This window comes from Hevea brasiliensis, chromosome 15 (genome assembly GCF_030052815.1).
Source record: "Hevea brasiliensis isolate MT/VB/25A 57/8 chromosome 15, ASM3005281v1, whole genome shotgun sequence".
Classification (NCBI taxonomy): domain Eukaryota; kingdom Viridiplantae; phylum Streptophyta; class Magnoliopsida; order Malpighiales; family Euphorbiaceae; genus Hevea; species Hevea brasiliensis.
The window spans coordinates 5,312,009-5,332,121 of NC_079507.1; the positions used below are offsets into that span (position 1 = coordinate 5,312,009).

At 38.3% G+C, this 20,113-nt stretch overlaps 1 protein-coding gene across 1 annotated transcript; it reads right to left on the reverse strand.

Moving 5' to 3' along the window:
- Positions 1 to 10,832: 10,832 nt before the first annotated feature.
- LOC131173843 (uncharacterized) lies at positions 10,833 to 11,909 on the reverse strand. The gene has a single exon (XM_058136414.1). It carries the CDS (start codon positions 11,907 to 11,909, stop codon positions 10,833 to 10,835), a length of 1,077 nt encoding a protein of 358 aa, XP_057992397.1.
- Between the last annotated feature and the right edge of the window lie 8,204 nt (positions 11,910 to 20,113).

Here is a 20,113-nt window from a genome sequence, read left to right on the forward strand (position 1 = left end):
CTCCTCAAAATGAAGAACCGGTTCTTCCAATTCTTCAATGAAGAAGGAAGATTGGTAAAGAGGGAACAATGGGGCTTAGCTTGGAAGAACCAGAACTCATCATCCTTCCTTCGGGCGAGTCTATGCAGCTCGGCAAAGACTTTGGCTGTGGGTTCCAGTCCCTTGGCTCAGCAGAGGCCCCGAAGGCTATTAGAGTCCGCTAGGAGTTCGGATGCACTTGGGCTACTGAGACATGGTGGAATTTTAGGACGGCTTTGTAAAATTCGTCTAAAGGAAAATGGAGCCCGGCCTTCAGTTGCTCTTCATACACCATGATAAGATCGCCCTCATCAAAGAAATGGTCGGCCCGATGCTCGCCATGGCATTTAATCAATTCAAAGGAGTCAATCCCCAGATTGTACTCTTGGCTTATAGATTGGAGATCTCCTTCTCTCAAGACTGAAGGCAACTCATCAATTGGCAAGTTGTCTCTTCTCAAAGATGCCCCTCGTCTCGGTCTGGCACCTGAACTAGTTACCGGGATGAGGGCTCTGCTGGCTTGACCACTCGATCTAATCACGTCACTCTCTTCCAAGGTCCACGAAACATGGACAGAAGACGGACTCACAGCTCTCTGACCTTCGGCGCCGCTCATTTTCAAAGAAATGAAAGAAGTTTAACTAAGAGAAGGATTAAAACCCTTGCCGGAATGTGATCGGTGTTGGAAAAACTTGAAGAAACGATAGAATTTCGGAATCGCTCACAAAGTGCTGAAAATGACATAAGGGAGCAACTGACTGACCCTTCTCCCTATTTATACCCGTCTGAGCATTCAATGCTCACAGTGTCCCAAGCGACGAATCGATTAGCGAAATCCACCCGCTTTCCTGACACGTCGCAAGAAGATTCCAGAAACACTATAAATAAAATAAAAGGAGATCAGCTGGCTAAGATCGTCGGATTAAGGCGGATGTTCAGAGTCACAGATCGGCTAAGGATGATTTAGTCAGGAACCAGATTGGACATGCACATCAAATATCAGAAAATAACCAATGCAATAATTAAATGATAACCGTCAAATAAAATTTTATTTCATTTCCAAAGGTCAGATTACATCATTTGGGCGATCTCAAGAGATCGGATTACATCATTAAGAACCTTTAAAGCCTAGTAAAGACCTATGTCAAAGCCTAGTCTTGTGGCTAAATCAAAAGATGTGTTTGATTAGAAAACTAGCCATAGGCATCGGATAGATGTGCAGCATAGATGGAGTGACTATGACTCTCATGATGATGAGAGGAGTCATCGTCGATGTCATCGACTAGAACCGAGTCGCAGTCGGGACGCCCGATGTGGTGGGGAGCCAAATGAACTTCAAAAGGCGGTCACCGATATTAAGAGGGAAATTAGCAATCCTCTCGCCCGAAATCGGTTCACCGATCATATCAGTAGACCGACCTGAGATCGACACGATCGATATTTTTGATCTTGATCGATAAATTAGTCCGGTTCTCTCACTGTCATCAGATGTGGTTATCATGATTCTCCGATTATCGGGATAGTAAATTTTCAATCGAGGAGCAAAGAGAACAGTAAAAAAAAGATCAAAAGCGGTCACCATGGTCGGAATTGTTACCAAAGAAGCTAGAATAGGAGAAGTGAGAAATGGAAAGAGGAGAAATGAAATGTGGAAGAGATTCCCCGCGGAGGCAGATATATAGGGGGCCTGAGCATTTGTTACATACGGAAACCGAAGCGGATGCATCGGTAACCGAAGAATTAAATGCTTTGACTGAGGTAGCTTGGATAGAGGGGAAGATTCTAGAATGGGAGAAGATCGGGAGAGGGGCCCGATATGAGAGATCGGAAAAGGGTCATAACAGAGAGATCGGAAGGAATAAGAGATCGGAAAGCACGAAGAGGATGAGATGACTCCCAATAACTCTCTACATAGTCAGAGCTGAGGTAGTTAAAGCGTTGCAGGCGTGATCAAATCTTCACCGCACGCCTCATTTGCAGAATCGCCCACATTGCTGATAGACGCCAAAAATAGTTATGACAGTTCTGTACATCACAATCCCCACCGTTGATCATACTTGCAAGGACAAACTCAAAGCCCTTGGATCAAAAATAGACGACAGGTCCGGCGCCTTTTATTCCCAGCCCTCGGATCCATCTTGTAAGGCAGGATCCTGAGCCGTTAGATTAGGAGGAGAAAGGATGGATATTCTGGATAGGATCCCAGCCATCCATTTGGATTCTCTTTAATTCTCAGACATCGAATCATGTCCTTTGAAATCCAGACCTTCCATCTCCACAGGAGAGATCCTGACCTTTCATTGGGAACACCCATTCCCTATAAATACCTGCATGCAATACTGTAGAGAGGACGGACGAAAAAAAGGGTGGTGGTAATTACAGTGGAAAGGCTCTGAAATTTAATTCAGTCTTGCTGCTTTGCCATTCTAAGCTTGCATAAAAATTGAGAAACTTCAGAAACTAGTTTTCTCGAGTGTCTCCATTGATAGAGTTTTTGAACCCTGAAATCCTTCATTTTCAGTTTGTTCATCACTTTGCCATACCATTTCCGTTCAGTCTTGTCTTCATCACCCCATCATCTACTTATCCTTCTCTCAGCTTGACCTCACTCTGACTAAGTAGCTGTAGCTTCGAATTAACTGCATTTCAACCTTGTTCTTGCAATCTCTAAGTAAGCATTGGTCTTGGAACCATCAGCCTCTAACGTAACAATATTTGTGATCTCCAAAGTCAGTTTGATAATCTCGACCTCACACAGGTAAGTATCTAAACTATCACCTTTTCGAACGCTCTCGTTTTACGTTCTCTGTTTTTATTCTCAAAATTCTCATTAAGTTCAGTTATACTAAAATCTCCATGTGGATCCTTTAAGCCGATAATTACTCTCCTGAGTTTACTTTTTCTATTCTCCAGTTCACGTTATTTAGTTGTTCTTAGTTTTTATTTCCTTCAAATATAGGTGTTCCGATTACGAGTAACTTCTAGGTAATTTAGCAAAGTGTTGGTAGCAATATCCTAACGTGATAGTGTCTTTTGAAATAAGTAAAAATAATCTAAGAATGAATAAAGAATCGGGAGAAAGGTCGTGAGGTTGGGTTACTAAGCTAGTCTAGGAAATAGCCTAATAAAGCGGGGATCGAGATAGGACCCCAGACTAGTAACCAAAAGATATCAAATGTAGCCATCCGAAGAGTTCGGATAAGAGAGTCATATACGAGATTGGTGAAGAGCTTGGTCTTTAACCAAATACTTTAAGAGGTCGGGGGAGAGTTCTTACCCAATCCTCATTCAAATAAAATACGGAGATCGGAGGAGAGTTCTTATCCGAGATCCTTCATTAAAAACCTTTAACCGAATACTTTAAGAGGTCAGGGGAGAGTTCTTACCCGATCCTCATTCAAATAAAATACGGAGATCGGAGGAGAGTTCTTATCCAAGACCCTTCATTAAAAATCTCAAACCGAATACTTTAAGAGGTCAAGGGAGAGTTCTTACCCGATCCTCATTCAAATAAAACACGGAGATCGGAGGAGAGTTCTTATCCGAGATCCTTCATTAAAGTCTCAAACCAAATACTTTAAGAGGTCAGGGGAGAGTTCTTACCTGATCCTCATTCAAATAAAAACATGGAGATCGGAGGAGAGTTCTTATCCGAGATCCTTCGTTAAAATTTTAAACCAAACACTTTAAGAGATCGAGGGAGAGTTCTTACCTAATCCTCATTCAAATAAAAACACGGAGATAGGAGGAGAGTTCTTATCCGAGATCCTTCATTAAAAACCTTTAACCGAATACTTTAAGAGGTCAGGGGAGAGTTCTTACCCGATCCTCATTCAAATAAAATACAGAGATCGGAGGAGAGTTCTTATCCAAGACCCTTCATTAAAAATCTCAAACCAAATACTTTAAGAGGTCAGGGGAGAGTTCTTACCCGATCCTCATTCAAATAAAATACGGAGATCGGATGAGAGTTCTTATCTAAGACCCTTCATTAAAAATCTCAAACCGAATACTTTAAGAGGTCAGGGGAGAGTTCTTACCCGATCCTCATTCAAATAAAACACGGAGATCGGAGGAGAGTTCTTATCCGAGATCCTTCATTAAAGTCTCAAACCAAATACTTTAAGAGGTCAGGGGAGAGTTCTTACCTGATCCTCATTCAAATAAAAACACGGAGATCGGAGGAGAGTTCTTATCCGAGATCCTTCATTAAAATTTTAAACCAAACACCTTAAGAGATCGGGGGAGAGTTCTTACCTGATGCTCGTTTAAAATCAAATATGAGGAGACCGGAGGAGAGTTCTTATCCAAAATCTCCAGCTTAAAATTTTTTTAAAACATATCTAGGGATCGAGAAATGCTCCACCTCGAGCTCTCTTAACAAAATTCAAATTTAACAACACAACTACAATACACAAGGCTATTTTAATTTGAACACTTATTCACTAAAGGGCCATCTCATGAACTCGTGCTCTTGGGCAACCTATAACGAGTGAAATATCAAATATTCCTTTATTTTGCACAAAGGATTAACATCATCACTATCCCTTCCCCCCTTAATTACCCTTTTAATTTATAAAAGAGCATAACATTAAATCTATTTACCCCTCATTAAGGGACGAGGCGGGGTGCCTAACACCTTCCCCGCCTGTATATGGACCTCGAACCTAGAATCTCTATTTTCGAAGTGGTTTCTTTTAATTTATTTTCATAAATGGTTTTCTTTAATTTCCCTCAAAATTAAAGTGGCGACTCCTCACTCTTTCCCACTTCAGTGAAGAGCTTTCGTCTAGGCGACCGCAAAATACCTTGCGACACTAGGTGTCAAATGCCCAAAATTCCCTTCTTCGGGTTAAATTCGGACTTTTTCGGTAACACCGATTTTTGTCGGTTTCTCGATTTCTCGTTTTTCTTTGTACTAATTAATTAATTTTTCTCTGATATTTCTGTAGGGGTGGGGCGTGAGGCGAAATATCATCCATTAGAATTATATAAAATGCACCAGGTAATGCCCAGGAAAGATGGTGGAGTCACAATGGTCTCACTTAAGTACCACCTCCTTAGACAGCATTTCCTAGACATGCACTTCATACAATCCTAATAGAATCAAACCACTGGTAAGTACCGTCTTCCCATAACACTACCACGGTACTAAGGATTTATGCCACGAAGGCATAGATAGACAGGAGTCGCCACCCGGGTAATAACTAGGACATATTCAGTGTTTCTTCCGAGGGTCATGGATGGCAACTTACTCCTTGCAGAGTTTCCACAACCGTCATTACCATAGCCCAATGTCTAGGTTCGGGATAGTGGGTACGTAAGGGGAAGGTGTTAGGCACCCCTTACGCCTGGTCTAACCTCGTTAATTCGAGTGCCAGTCCTCTACTAATGTTTCTAGAAGTCTTGTTTATTATTCCTTTATTAAACTTTATCCTAAAAAATGCAATTCTAATCTTACACACGCAAGTAATTCACAAAAAGGGTTGTTGTTTACACACAATTTTCATGCACAAGTAATTCCTATCTATGGGGTTGCTAATTATTTAAATGATATTTACCAGATGACTAAAATTAATTTATTATTGAGAATTTAATTTACAAACAAATTCAATTTCAAATAACCCTACGTTTCTATTTAACCTAATTAATTAATTTTCACCAAGTTACCCTAAGGATAATTGAACTAAGTTAATTATGTACATGTGTAATTTATTCTAATATCACATAAGGCCCAAACAATCACAACCTAATAAAGATTTCTAGCATGCAAATTTATTTTACAATTATCAAGTATTAAATTAAATTTATTTACATGCCAATGTTAGTTTAATTTACAAACAAGATTAATTTTAATTTACAAAGTATTTATTTAAATTAATTACATGCAAAAGTCAATTAAATTAAAAACATTGTTAATTTTAATTTACCAAATAAAAGTTCTATTATTACTACAATTTCACGCCAATGGTTATTCAAGAAATTTAGAGCTACTTACCTGTTGGTAAATGCAGTTGCCATTGGGGCAAGCTACCCTTAAAAAAGGGTCTTCTCTTCTAGTATGGCAATGATATCCCTGGCTTACTCCCGTTTAGCTCCATATAAGCTCTACGCAAATGCCCTCTTTGGTACTTACCTTAGGGCTACTTACCAATTTTGTTTGTAATAAAAAATAAAGAAACTAAAGAAAATAAAAGAAATAAAGGAAATATTAATAACAATTTACATTGGATTCTAACTCTAGTCTCCTAAAGGGTTAAGATTCCTAATTAGTTACAACTACCTAATGGTCTAAGTCTTCTAACATGATCCAAACACTTTATAACACTTCTTGAATTAAAAGAATACAGAAAATAGATCAAATATCAATTAAAACCTAAGAAAATACAAGAACATGCATAAATATACAATTTTTACATTCTAGCAGATTAACAGTAGCAAGAAATTCGATTTTTTAAAAATAGTTAAACATGCCTAAAAATCATAAAAAAAATTACAGAAGATAGCCTACATATCATACAATAACATAAAATTTATAAATCAAACAAAACCCTAGCCGAATGATCTACATAAATCGTAACTCTTCCAAGTGACAGAATCGTACTACTTTTTTGTAAAATTCATAACTCATTAACCACAAAAGATATGAATGCAAAACCAATTGAAAAAGATTCATAAGATTCTGAAGTTAATTTTAGACACTAGATTTGCACAAAAATATTAAGGAACAAGGGAGATATGGGCTCCACAAGTCGGATATCCTGCAAATCAGATTTTACAGGAACCCTAACTTCAAACAGCCATAACTTACAAAATATTAAAGCTTTTTTAGTGATTCTTAAGCCTAAAATTAATGGAATTTCGTGTAGAATATGAATATAATTTTTACAAATTTTTTACAGATTTAGAAAATAAAGAAAAATAATAAAAATACGAGAGATGGAAACTAAACATGTGCAGAGTTGTGTATCCCCTCAAATTAAACATGATTACATGATCTATATGAACATATAAAATAAATTGAAGACAAATAGCATAGAATTAAAATATTGTGTGGCATAGATCTTGAAAAGAAAACAATAAAAACTGACCTTCCAGAAATCTTGTATGAAAATCTTCTTGAAGAAAAAAAATAATAAGGAAGAACTCAAAGAGTCTTAAATATCTCTAAATTTCTTATAACTCTGAATTTTCTCTATCTCTCTCCTCCCATCCTCTCCTTCTTCTCTTCTCTAGTAGGGTATTTATAGGGTTTTGGAAAAGAGGTTTGATAGGGTTTGGAGTCTTAGGATGATAAAGTTTAGATGACTTGAACAACTACAATTGCAGAATTCGAATAAGACTGTGATATGGGTGAGGTGTTTCAACCAATAGGAAGACAGAAAAAAAATGGAAGGCACCAATAGGGAATGAGGAAGAGGTGTGGTAGGATTTGGAGTCTTAGGATGATAAAGTTTAGATGACTTAAACAACTACAATTGTAAAATTCGAATAAGACTGGGATATGGGTGAGGTGTTTCAACCACTAGGAAGACAGGAAAAAATGGAAGGCACCAATAGGGAATGAAGAAGAGGTGTGGTAGGATTTGGAGTCTTAGGGTGATAAAGTTTAGATGACTTAAACAACTGCGATTGCAGAATTCGAATAAGACTGGGATATGGGTGAGGTGTTTCAACCAATAGGAAGACAGGAAAAAAATGGAAAGCACCAATAGGGAGTGAGGAAGAGAGTGGGGCCAAGGAGGAGAGAGATATTTTGTTATTTTAATTTTTAGAAAATAATTAAATGGGTCCCATTTAAAATTTCTAACTAGGCTTTCTTAGGCCCATGGAGCCCAATTAAACTTAATTAGATCCATTTAAAAAACTACCCATATTAAATTTAAACAAAATAAAATTTTATTTAAATTTAATTAAATTAATTTTCCCAAAACTTTATTATTATTTTTATTTTTTCGAGATCATGCCACGGAATTAATAATTCAGCTCCATACCTCCAATTACATCTTACACCATATAATTTTTCATCATCGGGTTTCACCTCAATGCACATACTCATCACAAAATAATGGTCTACGTTTGCCCCCACTTTGGCGAAAGTTGAAATCAATGCGAAGCATTGCTCAAGTTTCACAAAGTGAAACTCAATTTTTAATAACTATGAAACATTGGCTATGAGGATCAAGTATATCTTGCTCGGCCGACATACTCTATATTATGAGACTAGCTACGGTCTCATAACAAGAATAATCGTGTTATGTGAAAAATGAGTGTATCTTGCTCTGTCGATACACTCTGCGTCATGAGACTAGCTACGGTCTCATAACAGTGATAACTGTGTCATGTGAAAATTGAGTGCATCTTGCTCTGTCAATACACTCTGTGTCATGAGACTAGCTATGGTCTCATGACAATGGCAATTGTGTGATTTGAAATATTGTGGATTCGTATTTAGGACCGCAGTCCTAAACTACCTACGTATCCCCTCATTATCCTGAGGAAGAATCAGACCCACTCGTAGTTCGACACTTGAAACTGTGGTGATGCATGTTCTTCTACGCCTTACACACCTACAGGTGACATGTTGATGCATGTTCTTCTACGCCTTACACAACTATGCCATATGCCCTAAACAACGTCTAAGGACTTACTAAAAAAATATCTGTCATGAAATGTTGTGGGTTCGTATTTAGGACCGCGGTCCTAAACTACCTACGTATCCCCCTCGCTATCCTAAGGAAGAATCAGACCCCCCTCGTAGTTCGACAATTGAAACTGTGGTGATGCATGTTATTCTACGCCTTACACACCCACAGGTGACATGTTGATGCATGTTCTTCTATGCATTACACAACTATGTCATGCGCCCTAAACAACGTCTAAGGACTTACCAAAAAATATCTAATTCATGATTTGAAAAATTTGGATGACTAGGTCTCATAACTCTTTTTGTGATTTTTGTGCTTCTTGTATGCTACTTCCTATCATGGGCATGCTGATTTTGCTAGAGATTCTAAAAAAACTTAGTCCTCTAAGGGGCCTCTTTTTACAAAAACTTTCTTTTAGCTTCTAAGTTTTTTAGAAGAATTGTTCACCAAAAAAAGACTTCCTTAAGGTCACAATACAATTTCTCTCTGATTTTTCTTTTTCTTCTCTCCCCCCATGGTTTCTGCCTTGACTCATTTCTCTTCCATGAACTCCATTCTCTGTGCCCTAACTTTTGCCTGAAATGTCCTTTCGAATTTTCATCTCAGCGGGCTTGCTCTAACTTTTGCCTAAGTGGCCCTTCCGGGTTTTCCACCTAGCAAGCTCCTTTTTTTTTTCTTTTTTTTTTTTTTTGAAATTAGACAATTACCAGGACATTCATATCAAGCACCTATCTTGTCATGCTCAGAAGACACAGTTCAATTACTTAATCATTTGATGTATCCCTCAAGACACAAACATTCACGATCATAATAAAACCCATTCCTAGTCAATGCAATAAAAATTTCTTTATTTATTCAGGTACACCATTACTCCCTCTTACATTTAGTTTTACTAAATTTCTAACCTTCCAAAGTTAGAAATAAGCTTTATAACCTGTCGAATGGCCTTTTTAGGTTTTCCATCCAAATCTTCTCTCATCTCTCCTTTTGCCTAGACTGACTTTTGCAGGTTTTCAATCTAGCATTTTTTTTTCTTTTCTTTTTTTTTCTTTGACCCTTATTTTTGCCTAGACCGTCTTTTGTAAATTTTCAGCCTAGCGGGCCTATCTCACACAAAGTACCGTTTGAGCTTGTCTAAGTTGACTGGTTCTTGAAATTCATTCCCATCCAGGTCTGATATTCTTACAGCACCTCCTGACAAGATCTTTTTGACTATGTATGGACCATCCCAGTTTGGCTTAAACTTTCCTCTTGGATCAAAAGGGATGGGCCGAGCTTGTTTCAAAACCATGTCTCCCTCTTTGATCTTTCTTGGCTTCACCTTCTTATTAAAGGCCCTTGCTATCTTCCTTTGATAAGCCTGCATATGATACAAGGCTCGCATCCTCTTCTCATCAATCAAAGCTATTTCTTCATATCTTTTCTGGGCCCACTCATTTTCCTGTATCTTAACTTCTAGGATCACTCTCAAGGATTTGACCTCTAACTCAATGGGTAGCACTGTCACCCCATACACTAAAGAGAATGGAGTTGCCCCTGTGGATGTTCTTGTAGTAGTGCGATAACCCCAAAGAGCATAAAGGAGTTTCTCAGGCCAATCCTTATAGGTTTCAACCATTTTTCTCAGAATGGTTTTCACATTCTTATTTGCTGCTTCTACTGCTCCATTAGTCTGTGGCCTGTATGGTGAGGACTTGTGATGCTTAATCTTGAATTCGGTAATTAATTCTAAGAAATCACCTTTGAACTGGCTGCCGTTATCTGATACTATCTCATGGGGTACCCCAAACCTGCAAATCAAGTTCCTTCGCACAAACTTACTTATCTGCTTAGCCCCTACTACTTTATAAGATTCAGCTTCAACCCACTTGGTGAAATAGTCAATTGCCACTATGATAAATCTATGGCCATTAGAAGCCGTGGGAGAAATCTTCCCAATAATGTCTATGCCCCATATTGAGAATGGCCACGGTGAAGTCATGCTGTAGAGTTCACTGGATGGTAGGTGATTCAAATTCCCATGGATTTGGCACTCATGGCATCTTTTCACAAATTTAGCGCAGTCAGTATCCATGGTAGACCAGTAATAGCCCAATCTTAAAATTTTGCCTGCTAATACCCTTCCGTTCATGTGAGGACCACACACTCCTGCATGTACTTCCTCCATTATCCGCTCGCATCGCTTTTCACACACAAGAGCAATAGTCCTTCGAAGAACCTTTTGTAGAGTTGCCCCCTAGCCAAAGTGAACTGAGTGGCTAATCTACGAATTGTAGCTCTATCCCTACTATTGGCTGACTGTGGGTACTCTCTTACCTCTAAATATCTTCTTATGTCCTCATACCATTTCATCTCATCTTCTAGATCTAAATGTGCTATTATTAACCCTTCATAGCATGGGATTCTACTCCTCATCAAGATAACTGGCTGGGTCAGCTTCTGATCACCCTTCTCCCATAAGGATGCCAACGTGGCTAGAGCATCAGCTATCTGGTTCTGAGCTCTAGGCATGTGCTTCATTGTCACTTCCTCAAAGCTAAATAATAGTTTCTTAGCATACTCCAGGTATGGCCTCAACTTTTCTTCTTTCAATTTCCATTCACCTTTAACATGGGAAACCACTAGCATTGAATCTCCGAATACCTCCACTTTTTTTGCCCCAATAGCTATTAATGCCTCCAGGCCACAAATGCAAGCCTCATATTCTGCAATATTGTTAGTGGTTGGGAAACATAGCCTTTTTGACATTAACAATTGTTCTCCATTCGGTGCTTCCAAAACTACCCCTATACCGGCTCCGCTCTTATTCATGGCCCCATCAAAGTACATTTTCCATGGCTGGACCTCTACTAGCTTGAGACTCTCATCCGGGAAGGCTGTTTCGACTTCTTCCCCTTCATTAACTGGATTTTTAGAAAGAAATTCAGCCACTACATGCCCTTTAATGGTTTTTCGAGTCTCATACACAATATCAAATTCAGACAGTAGGACCAACCATTTGGCCAATTTTCCAACTAGCATCGGTACTTCAAATAGGTACTTTAAAGGATCCATCCGGGATACTACAATAACTCGATGAGTCTGAAAGTAGTGCCTTAACTTCTTAGTTGCCCATACTACAAATGCATGTGTTCTTTCTATTAGTGAATAATTCTCCTCATAAGCAAGGAGTTTCTTACTGATGTAATAGATGGCTCTCTCCAGATTCTCTACTTTTTGTGCCAACATTGCCCCCAGGGCCATGTTTTCCACTGATAGGTAGAGGATTAGAGGGATGCTAGGTATGGGTGGTGACAAAATTGGTGGATTGCTCAGGTACTGCTTTATCTTTTCAAATGCCTCTTGACATTGCTCATTCCACACCACTGGCTGATTCTTTCTTAGTAGCTTAAAAATTGGTTCACAGGTAGTTGTGAGCCTAGCTATGAACCTACTGATGTAATCAGAATTTGCCTAAGAAACCTCTAATCTCTTTTTCTGTTTCTGGCCGGCATCTCCTGGATTGCCTTCACCTTATCCGGTCAACCTCAATCCCTTTCCTACGATCATATGCCCTAACAGCTTTGCAAGTGACCCCAAACACACACTTGCTAGGGTTCAGTCTCAATTTATACTTGATGACTCTCTGAAAGAACTTCTCTAATGCCTCAAAATGTCTCTCCCTAGTTGGGGATTTTACTACCATGTCATCCACATATACTTCAACTTCTTTGTGCATCATGTCATGAAACAACATAGTAGCCATTCTCTGATAAGTTGCACCAGCATTTTTTAGCCCAAAAGGCATGACCTTATAACAATAAGTCCCCCATTCAGTGATAAAAGTTGTCTTTGCTTTATCTATCAAATCCATGAGGATCTGATTATATCCCAAAAACCATCCATGAAAGAGTACATGGCCATGCAAGCAAGATCACAACAAGCACATCGATGTGAGGCAATGGGAAATCATCCTTAGGAGTAGCCTTATTCAGGTCCCTATAATCTACACACATCCGAACTCGCCCATCCTTCTTGGGGACTGGCACAATGTTGGCTAACCACTCGAGATACTCAATTACTTCAATAAAATCAGCCTCAATAAGCTTTTTCACCTCTTGAGCTATCTTTTCTTCCCATTCTGGCCTAAGCCGACGTTTCTTTTGTTTTACTGGCCTCATGTTAGGGTCTGTGGGGATCTTGTGTTGTACTATGTCTCGATCAATTCCCGGCATATCTTTATAAGACCAGGCAAATGCTTCTTGGTACTTTATTAATAAGGCTATAAATTTATCTCTTTCTTTTTGGGTTAAATCTTCAGCTAACTTAATGTCTTTAGGATCATCTGGTGTACCCAAATTAATAGAGATTGATTTTAATGCATTAACAGAAACAGATTCTAAATGATTATGAATGCCATGTGTGTAGCCATTAGGATGAACATCAAACAAGTAAGCAAAAGGACTAGTCATATTATTTATTTTTGCCTCAAAATTGTCATCAAGTACATCAGAAATAACAATATCAGTATCACTACTATGAGCATTACAAAAGACAGACTCAAACTTAGGGGTGTAAGTCCAAGTGCTTGGCTTCCATGTAGACCTTAACTTGATGGCACTGACCTCTTGTTCTAATTCCTCAACATGCGGTAGCTCCTGGTCATCAGTCCATGCAATTGCACCCTCCCTGATAAACTTGGTGGGCTTGAGTCCCTCTTCATCTTCAGTTGGCTGATAGCCCAGCCCATATCTAGTAATCTGCCCCTTTATTTCTGGAAAAGTCACTAAGCCATTAGCTCTTTTTCCCAAATCCATGCCAAGAAAAAACTTCATCTCTTTCATCATAGTGGCCACCCTAGGGTCCATCTAGTCTCCATAGATCCCAGCAACTTGGAAACCAGACAATAGTGGTACCGAACCATCTACTTGCAGCATAGCTACTTCCCCATCTCTTTCAGCATTGACGGTGATTACACCATCTTGGTGCGGGATCTTGATCTTTTGGTGGAGTGTAGAGGGGACTCCACCTAAGGGATGGAACCAAATTCTACCCAACAGTAAAGAGAATGTCATGGGGATGTCTAGCACAGTGAATTCAACTTCAGTCTCTATAGGCCCCACCTTAACCATAGTCTTGAATACCCCTATCACGTTTCTCTTTGAATCATCATAGGCCCTGATAACCAGATCAGAACCAGTTAGTTCAGACATAGAAATTCCTAATTTTGGCAAAATCTTCAGAGGGCATACGTTGATGGCTGACCCATCATCTATCATCACACAAGGCACTTTCCACCCTCCAACCTCAGCGGTCACAAACAGAGCCCTGCTATGGGTTCTCCCCTCAGCTGGGAGATCATGATCAGAGAAAGTAATATGACCCCCATTTTCTATAAGCACAACTTTGGCAATCTCTTCTGGAGTTATCTCCGTGGAGACCTTGAGTACACTCAGGGCCTTGGTCAGTGCGGCTCTGTGTTTTTCTGATGCCAATAGCAATTCCCAGACCATTACACTAGCCTGAGTCCTCTTCAATTGCCTAAGGAACTGATCATCCTCTTCATCTGTGTCCTCTTCAGCCAACACCTTGGCTTTGCCTCTCACGTTGTCCTTCTCCATGGGTGGATCAGGATAATATCCACCACTCTTGGTCATGTAGCTCACCCTACTCTTTTCCTCTCCGTCAGAGTCAACCCAAACATCTAACAAACCTTCCTCATCACTGAAACTATCCCAAATATCAATTGTCATTACAGATCGAGGTTCATTAAGCTTTTGGATAGGTTGGATAAGGTTGAGAATTTGGTCAGGGTCAATTGAGGTGGTGGAAATCATGTAAAGTCCTGGTGGAGGTGGAACATTATGGTTGGGCATTGGGTTGGTGCGTGTGTTGGGTCGATTTTCTGGGTCAGCTATTTTCTTAGCATCGATCAAGTCCTGAACTTCGTGTTTTAGCCGAAAACATCTATCAGTGTCATGGCCATGAGTTTGATGGAATTGGCAATATAGGTTAGCATTGTAATTGGGTGGCAGTGGGTTTGGTGGTGGTCTAGGTGCCAAGGGTTGGAGGAGACCCCGAGCTTTGAGTCGCTCGAAGACTTTAGATAGAGGTTGGTTGAATTGAGAGAACTTTCTAGGGGTGCGGGACACGGTTTGAACCTCAATGACTTTGTTTTCCCCAGTAATGTTGCCAGCTGACTGGTATCCTCCCCTCTTGGGCTGATAACTCTTCTTTTCATTGTTCAATACATCCTCCACTAATACCCCAGCATCATATAGCTGTTCAAAGGTAGCCAAGGGATAATAACAAAGTTTCTCATAATAACTAGGCTGCAGACTTTTCACTACCAATCGCACTTGATCCTTTTCAGCAGGCCTATTGGTCATCTTCATGGCCTTTTTCCTCCATCTCAATAGATACTCTGAAAAGGTTTCATTTGGTTTTTGCCTAGTGGTCTCTAAGTCTCTCAGGGTAACATCTAAAGTTGTATTATAGGAGTATTGTTGCACAAATCTCCTAACTAGCTCCTCCCAATCTTTTCTCACAGTGGCTTCTAGCCCATGATACCATGAAGATGCAGCCCCTTCTAGTGACATAGAAATGAACTGAGTGACTTGATTCTTAGTCAAACCAGTTGTTTTCATGACTATAAGATAAGACCTGAGGTGGGTTTTTGGGTCACTAGTACCATCGAATTTAGCCAAATTAGGCATCTTGAATTTTTCAGGTAGATTTCCATCCAACTGGATGTCAAAGTCATCTGCATCTAATGACCCCATTCCAAAGAATTCAAATTTTGCTTTTTCACACTAGCCTGAAGTTTTTCCATCATCTCAGTAACAACTCTAATCTCCTCACTTGTCCCCTTTTCTTTCTTTTTGGCTTTGTCTTGGAGATAATCTTCTTCATCCCAAACATCATCAAATGCCTTCTTTTTACTAGTCTCTTCTTCAGGCCTTTTCACCTGAACATCACTAGGCCTACCCATCTCTAACTTCTTCTCAAAGTTGGCCATGATTTTTCCTTCAAGCTCAGCCATCTTGGCATTCAAAGCTTCTTCAAGCATCTGTTTAAACATGACCTTAGTGTCTTCCATTTTAGCTTGTGCAGGTGTAACTCTTACCAATCTCTTTCCCTCCCTAACCCAAGTGACCTGATTAGAAGTCTTCCTGATGTGTTCTAAAGCTATGTTTACTACAAGAGAAAAAAAATACAAGGTTTTAACATCTTATGCTATGTACAAATGCAATGCATGAATATGCACTTTCATTTTTACCTTTGCCTTTACAAAGCCAAAACCGAACCGTACTAATACGACCAAAACTAAACCAAAACCGAACTGTATAAACCGAACTAAAATCGGACCAAAGACTAAATGATATACCGAAAAGAATGTCTCCAGAACTGAATCTTCGCCCCCTTATACCTTCAACTCTCACGTGCATGGTAAGAAAAAATTCTATCCTAGGCTCTGGTACACTGGACACACCAACAGGGAGTGGTCCAGGACGATCCTTCCCTCGCAAAAAAAGGATTTATATCCTTAAAGTTTAACCATAAGTAAGCATCCTCTTGCTTAACATGGGTTTTGAAATGGACTTGGGCCTATACACACATTGGGTTTATGCATAGGCTTAGGTTCATATCAACTACCACTAGAACTTATGGTTTGAACAGTAAGAATATGAATCCAGCACAACAAAAATCTACGAGGTACTTAGGGTTGAAATCTATGGCTCATGGGCTTTATTGGGTAGGAAAAGGGTCACCCATGCGAGAGCTTGTCCATTAAGCACAACGGCCGGAGCTGTGGCTCTTTTATATACTCGAAGGTACGGACATGGGGTGCTAGCATTCACAAATTCGTCATAGCTCGAGTAGAACCATGGTCTCCTTGGCTAGTACTAACGAGGCCAAAAGGGTAAGGGTGATCCGTGTGAAAGTGTAGTGCAATGCAAAAAGTTTAACAAAGGAATAATATTAGACCAATAGAAACATGTTGGAGTAACTATCCATTTAGTCCCCAGTGGAGTCGCCAAACTGTAGGGGTGGGGCGTGAGGCGAAATATCATCCATTAGAATTATATAAAATGCACCAGGTAATGCCCAAGAAAGATGGTGGAGTCACAATGGTCTCGCTTAAGTACCACCTCCTTAGACAGCATTTCCTAGACATGCACTTCATACAATCCTAATAGAATCAAACCACTGGTAAGTACCGTCTTCCCATAACACTACCACGGTACTAAGGATTTATGCCACGAAGGCATAGATAGACAGGAGTCGCCACCCGGTAATAACCGACATATTCGATGTTTCTTCCGAGGGTCATGGATGGCAACTTACTCCTTGCAGAGTTTCCTCAACCATCATTACCACAGCCCAATGTCTAGGTTTGGGATAGCGGGTACGTACAGAGAAGGTGTTAGGCACCCCTTACGCCTGGTCTAACCTTGTTAATTCGAGTGCCAGTCCTCTACTAATGTTTCTAGAAGTCTTGTTTATTATTCCTTTATTAAAATTTATCCTAAAAAATGCAATTCTAATCTTACACACGCAAGTAATTCACAAAAAGGGTTGTTGTTTACACACAATTTTCATGCACAAGTAATTCATATCTATGGGGTTGCTAATTATTTAAATGATATTTACCAGATGACTAAAATTAATTTATTATTGAGAATTTAATTTACAAACAAATTCAATTTCAAATAACCCTACGTTTCTATTTAACCTAATTAATTAATTTTCACCAAGTTACCCTAAGGATAATTGAACTAAGTTAATTATGTATATGTGTAATTTATTCTAATATCACATAAGGCCCAAACAATCACAACCTAATAAAGATTTCTAACATGCAAATTTATTTTACAATTATCAAGTATTAAATTAAATTTATTTACATGCCAATGTTAGTTTAATTTACAAACAAGATTAATTTTAATTTACAAAGTATTTATTTAAATTAATTACATGCAAAAGTCAGTTAAATTAAAAACATTGTTAATTTTAATTTACCAAATAAAAGTTCTATTATTACTACAATTTCACGCCAATGGTTATTCAAGAAATTTAGAGCTACTTACCTGTTGGTAAATGCAGTTGCCATTGGGGCAAGCTACCCTTAAAAAAGGGTCTTCTCTTCTAGTATGGCAATGATATCCCTGGCTTACTCCCGTTTAGCTCCATATAAGCTCTACGCAAATGCCCTCTTTGGTACTTACCTTAGGGCTACTTACCAATTTTGTTTGTAATAAAAAATAAAGAAACTAAAGAAAATAAAAGAAATAAAGGAAATATTAATAACAATTTACATTGGATTCTAACTCTAGTCTCCTAAAGGGTTAAGATTCCTAATTAGTTACAACTACCTAATGGTCTAAGTCTTCTAACATAATCCAAACACTTTATAACACTTCTTGAATTAAAAGAATACAGAAAATAGATCAAATATCAATTAAAACCTAAGAAAATACAAGAACATGCATAAATATACAATTTTTAAATTCTGGCAGATTAACAGTAGCAAGAAATTCGATTTTTTAAAAATAGTTAAACATGCCTAAAAATCATAAAAAAATTACAGAAGATAGCCTACATATCATACAATAACATAAAATTTATAAATCAAACAAAACCCTAGCCGAATGATCTACATAAATCGTAACTCTTCCAAGTGACAGAATCGTACTACTTTTTTGTAAAATTCATAACTCATTAACCTCAAAAGATATGAATGCAAAACTAATTGAAAAAGATTCATAAGATTCTGAAGTTAATTTTAGACACTAGATTTGCACAAAAATATTAAGGAACAAGGGAGATATGGGCTCCACAAGTCGGATATCCTGCAAATCAGATTTTACAGGAACCCTAACTTCAAACAGCCATAACTTACAAAATATTAAAGCTTTTTTAGTGATTCTTGAGCCTAAAATTAATGGAATTTCGTTTAGAATATGAATATAATTTTTACAAATTTTTTACAGATTTAGAAAATAAAGAAAAATAATAAAAATACGAGAGACAGAAATTAAACATGTGCAGAGTTGTGTATCCCCTCAAATTAAACATGATTACATGATCTATATGAACATATAAAATAAATTGAAGACAAATAGCATAGAATTAAAATATTGTGTGGCATAGATCTTGAAAAGAAAACAATAAAAACTGACCTTCCAGAAATCTTGTATGAAAATCTTCTTGAAGAAAAAAAATAATAAGGAAGAACTCAAAGAGTCTTAAATATCTCTAAATTTCTTATAACTCTGAATTTTCTCTATCTCTCTCCTCCCATCCTCTCCTTCTTCTCTTCTCTAGTAGGGTATTTATAGGGTTTTGGGAAAGAGGTGTGATAGGGTTTGGAGTCTTAGGATGATAAAGTTTAGATGACTTGAACAACTACAATTGCAGAATTCGAATAAGACTGTGATATGGGTGAGGTGCTTCAACCAATAGGAAGACAGAAAAAAAATGGAAGGCACCAATAGGGAATGAGGAAGAGGTGTGGTAGGATTTGGAGTCTTAGGATGATAAAGTTTAGATGACTTAAACAACTACAATTGCAAAATTCGAATAAGACTAGGATATGGGTGAGGTGTTTCAACCACTAGGAAGACAGGAAAAAATGGAAGGCACCAATAGGGAATGAGGAAGAGGTGTGGTAGGATTTGGAGTCTTAGGGTGATAAAGTTTAGATGACTTAAACAATCACATTGCAGAATTCGAATAAGACTGGGATATGGGTGAGGTGTTTCAACCAATAGGAAGACAGGAAAAAATGGAAAGCACCAATAGGGAGTGAGGAAGAGAGTGGGGCCAAGGAGGAGAGAGATATTTTGTTATTTTAATTTTTAGAAAATAATTAAATGGGTCCCATTTAAAATTTCTAACTAGGCTTTCTTAGGCCCATGGAGCCCAATTAAACTTAATTAGATCCATTTAAAAAACTACCCATATTAAATTTAAACAAAATAAAATTTTATTTAAATTTAATTAAATTAATTTTCCCAAAACTTTATTATTATTTTTATTTTTTCAAGATCATGCCACGAAATTAATAATTCAGCTCAATGCCTCCAATTACATCTTACAGTCATATAATTTTTCATCATCGGGTTTCACACGGCCTCAATGCACATACTCATCACAAAATAAGGGTCTACAATTTCTAATGACATTTATACTTCAATAAGTCTTTAATTATGTCTCGAAATTAAATTCCGAGGGTTCCCTGCAGTCCTAGGGTTGGCTATTGCTTGCGCCGTAACTTTCCCGTGCGATCACCCATCGCTACGGTTTTTGGCTCGTTTAACTTGGTTACATTTCATTGCTATTATTTTTCCTTTATTTTTCTTGTATTTTCCTTTCTTGTGTTTCATTATTTTATGTCTCCTCACTAACATTTAAATATAATTCTAAGCATCCTAGCTATCCGGACAGACACTGGTCACCGGAAC

Excerpts from the sequence above, each read along its gene's own strand:
- LOC131173843 (XM_058136414.1), bottom strand. The coding sequence starts at position 11,909 with ATGGCCCTGGGGGCAATGTTGGCACAAAAAGTAGAGAATCTGGAGAGA.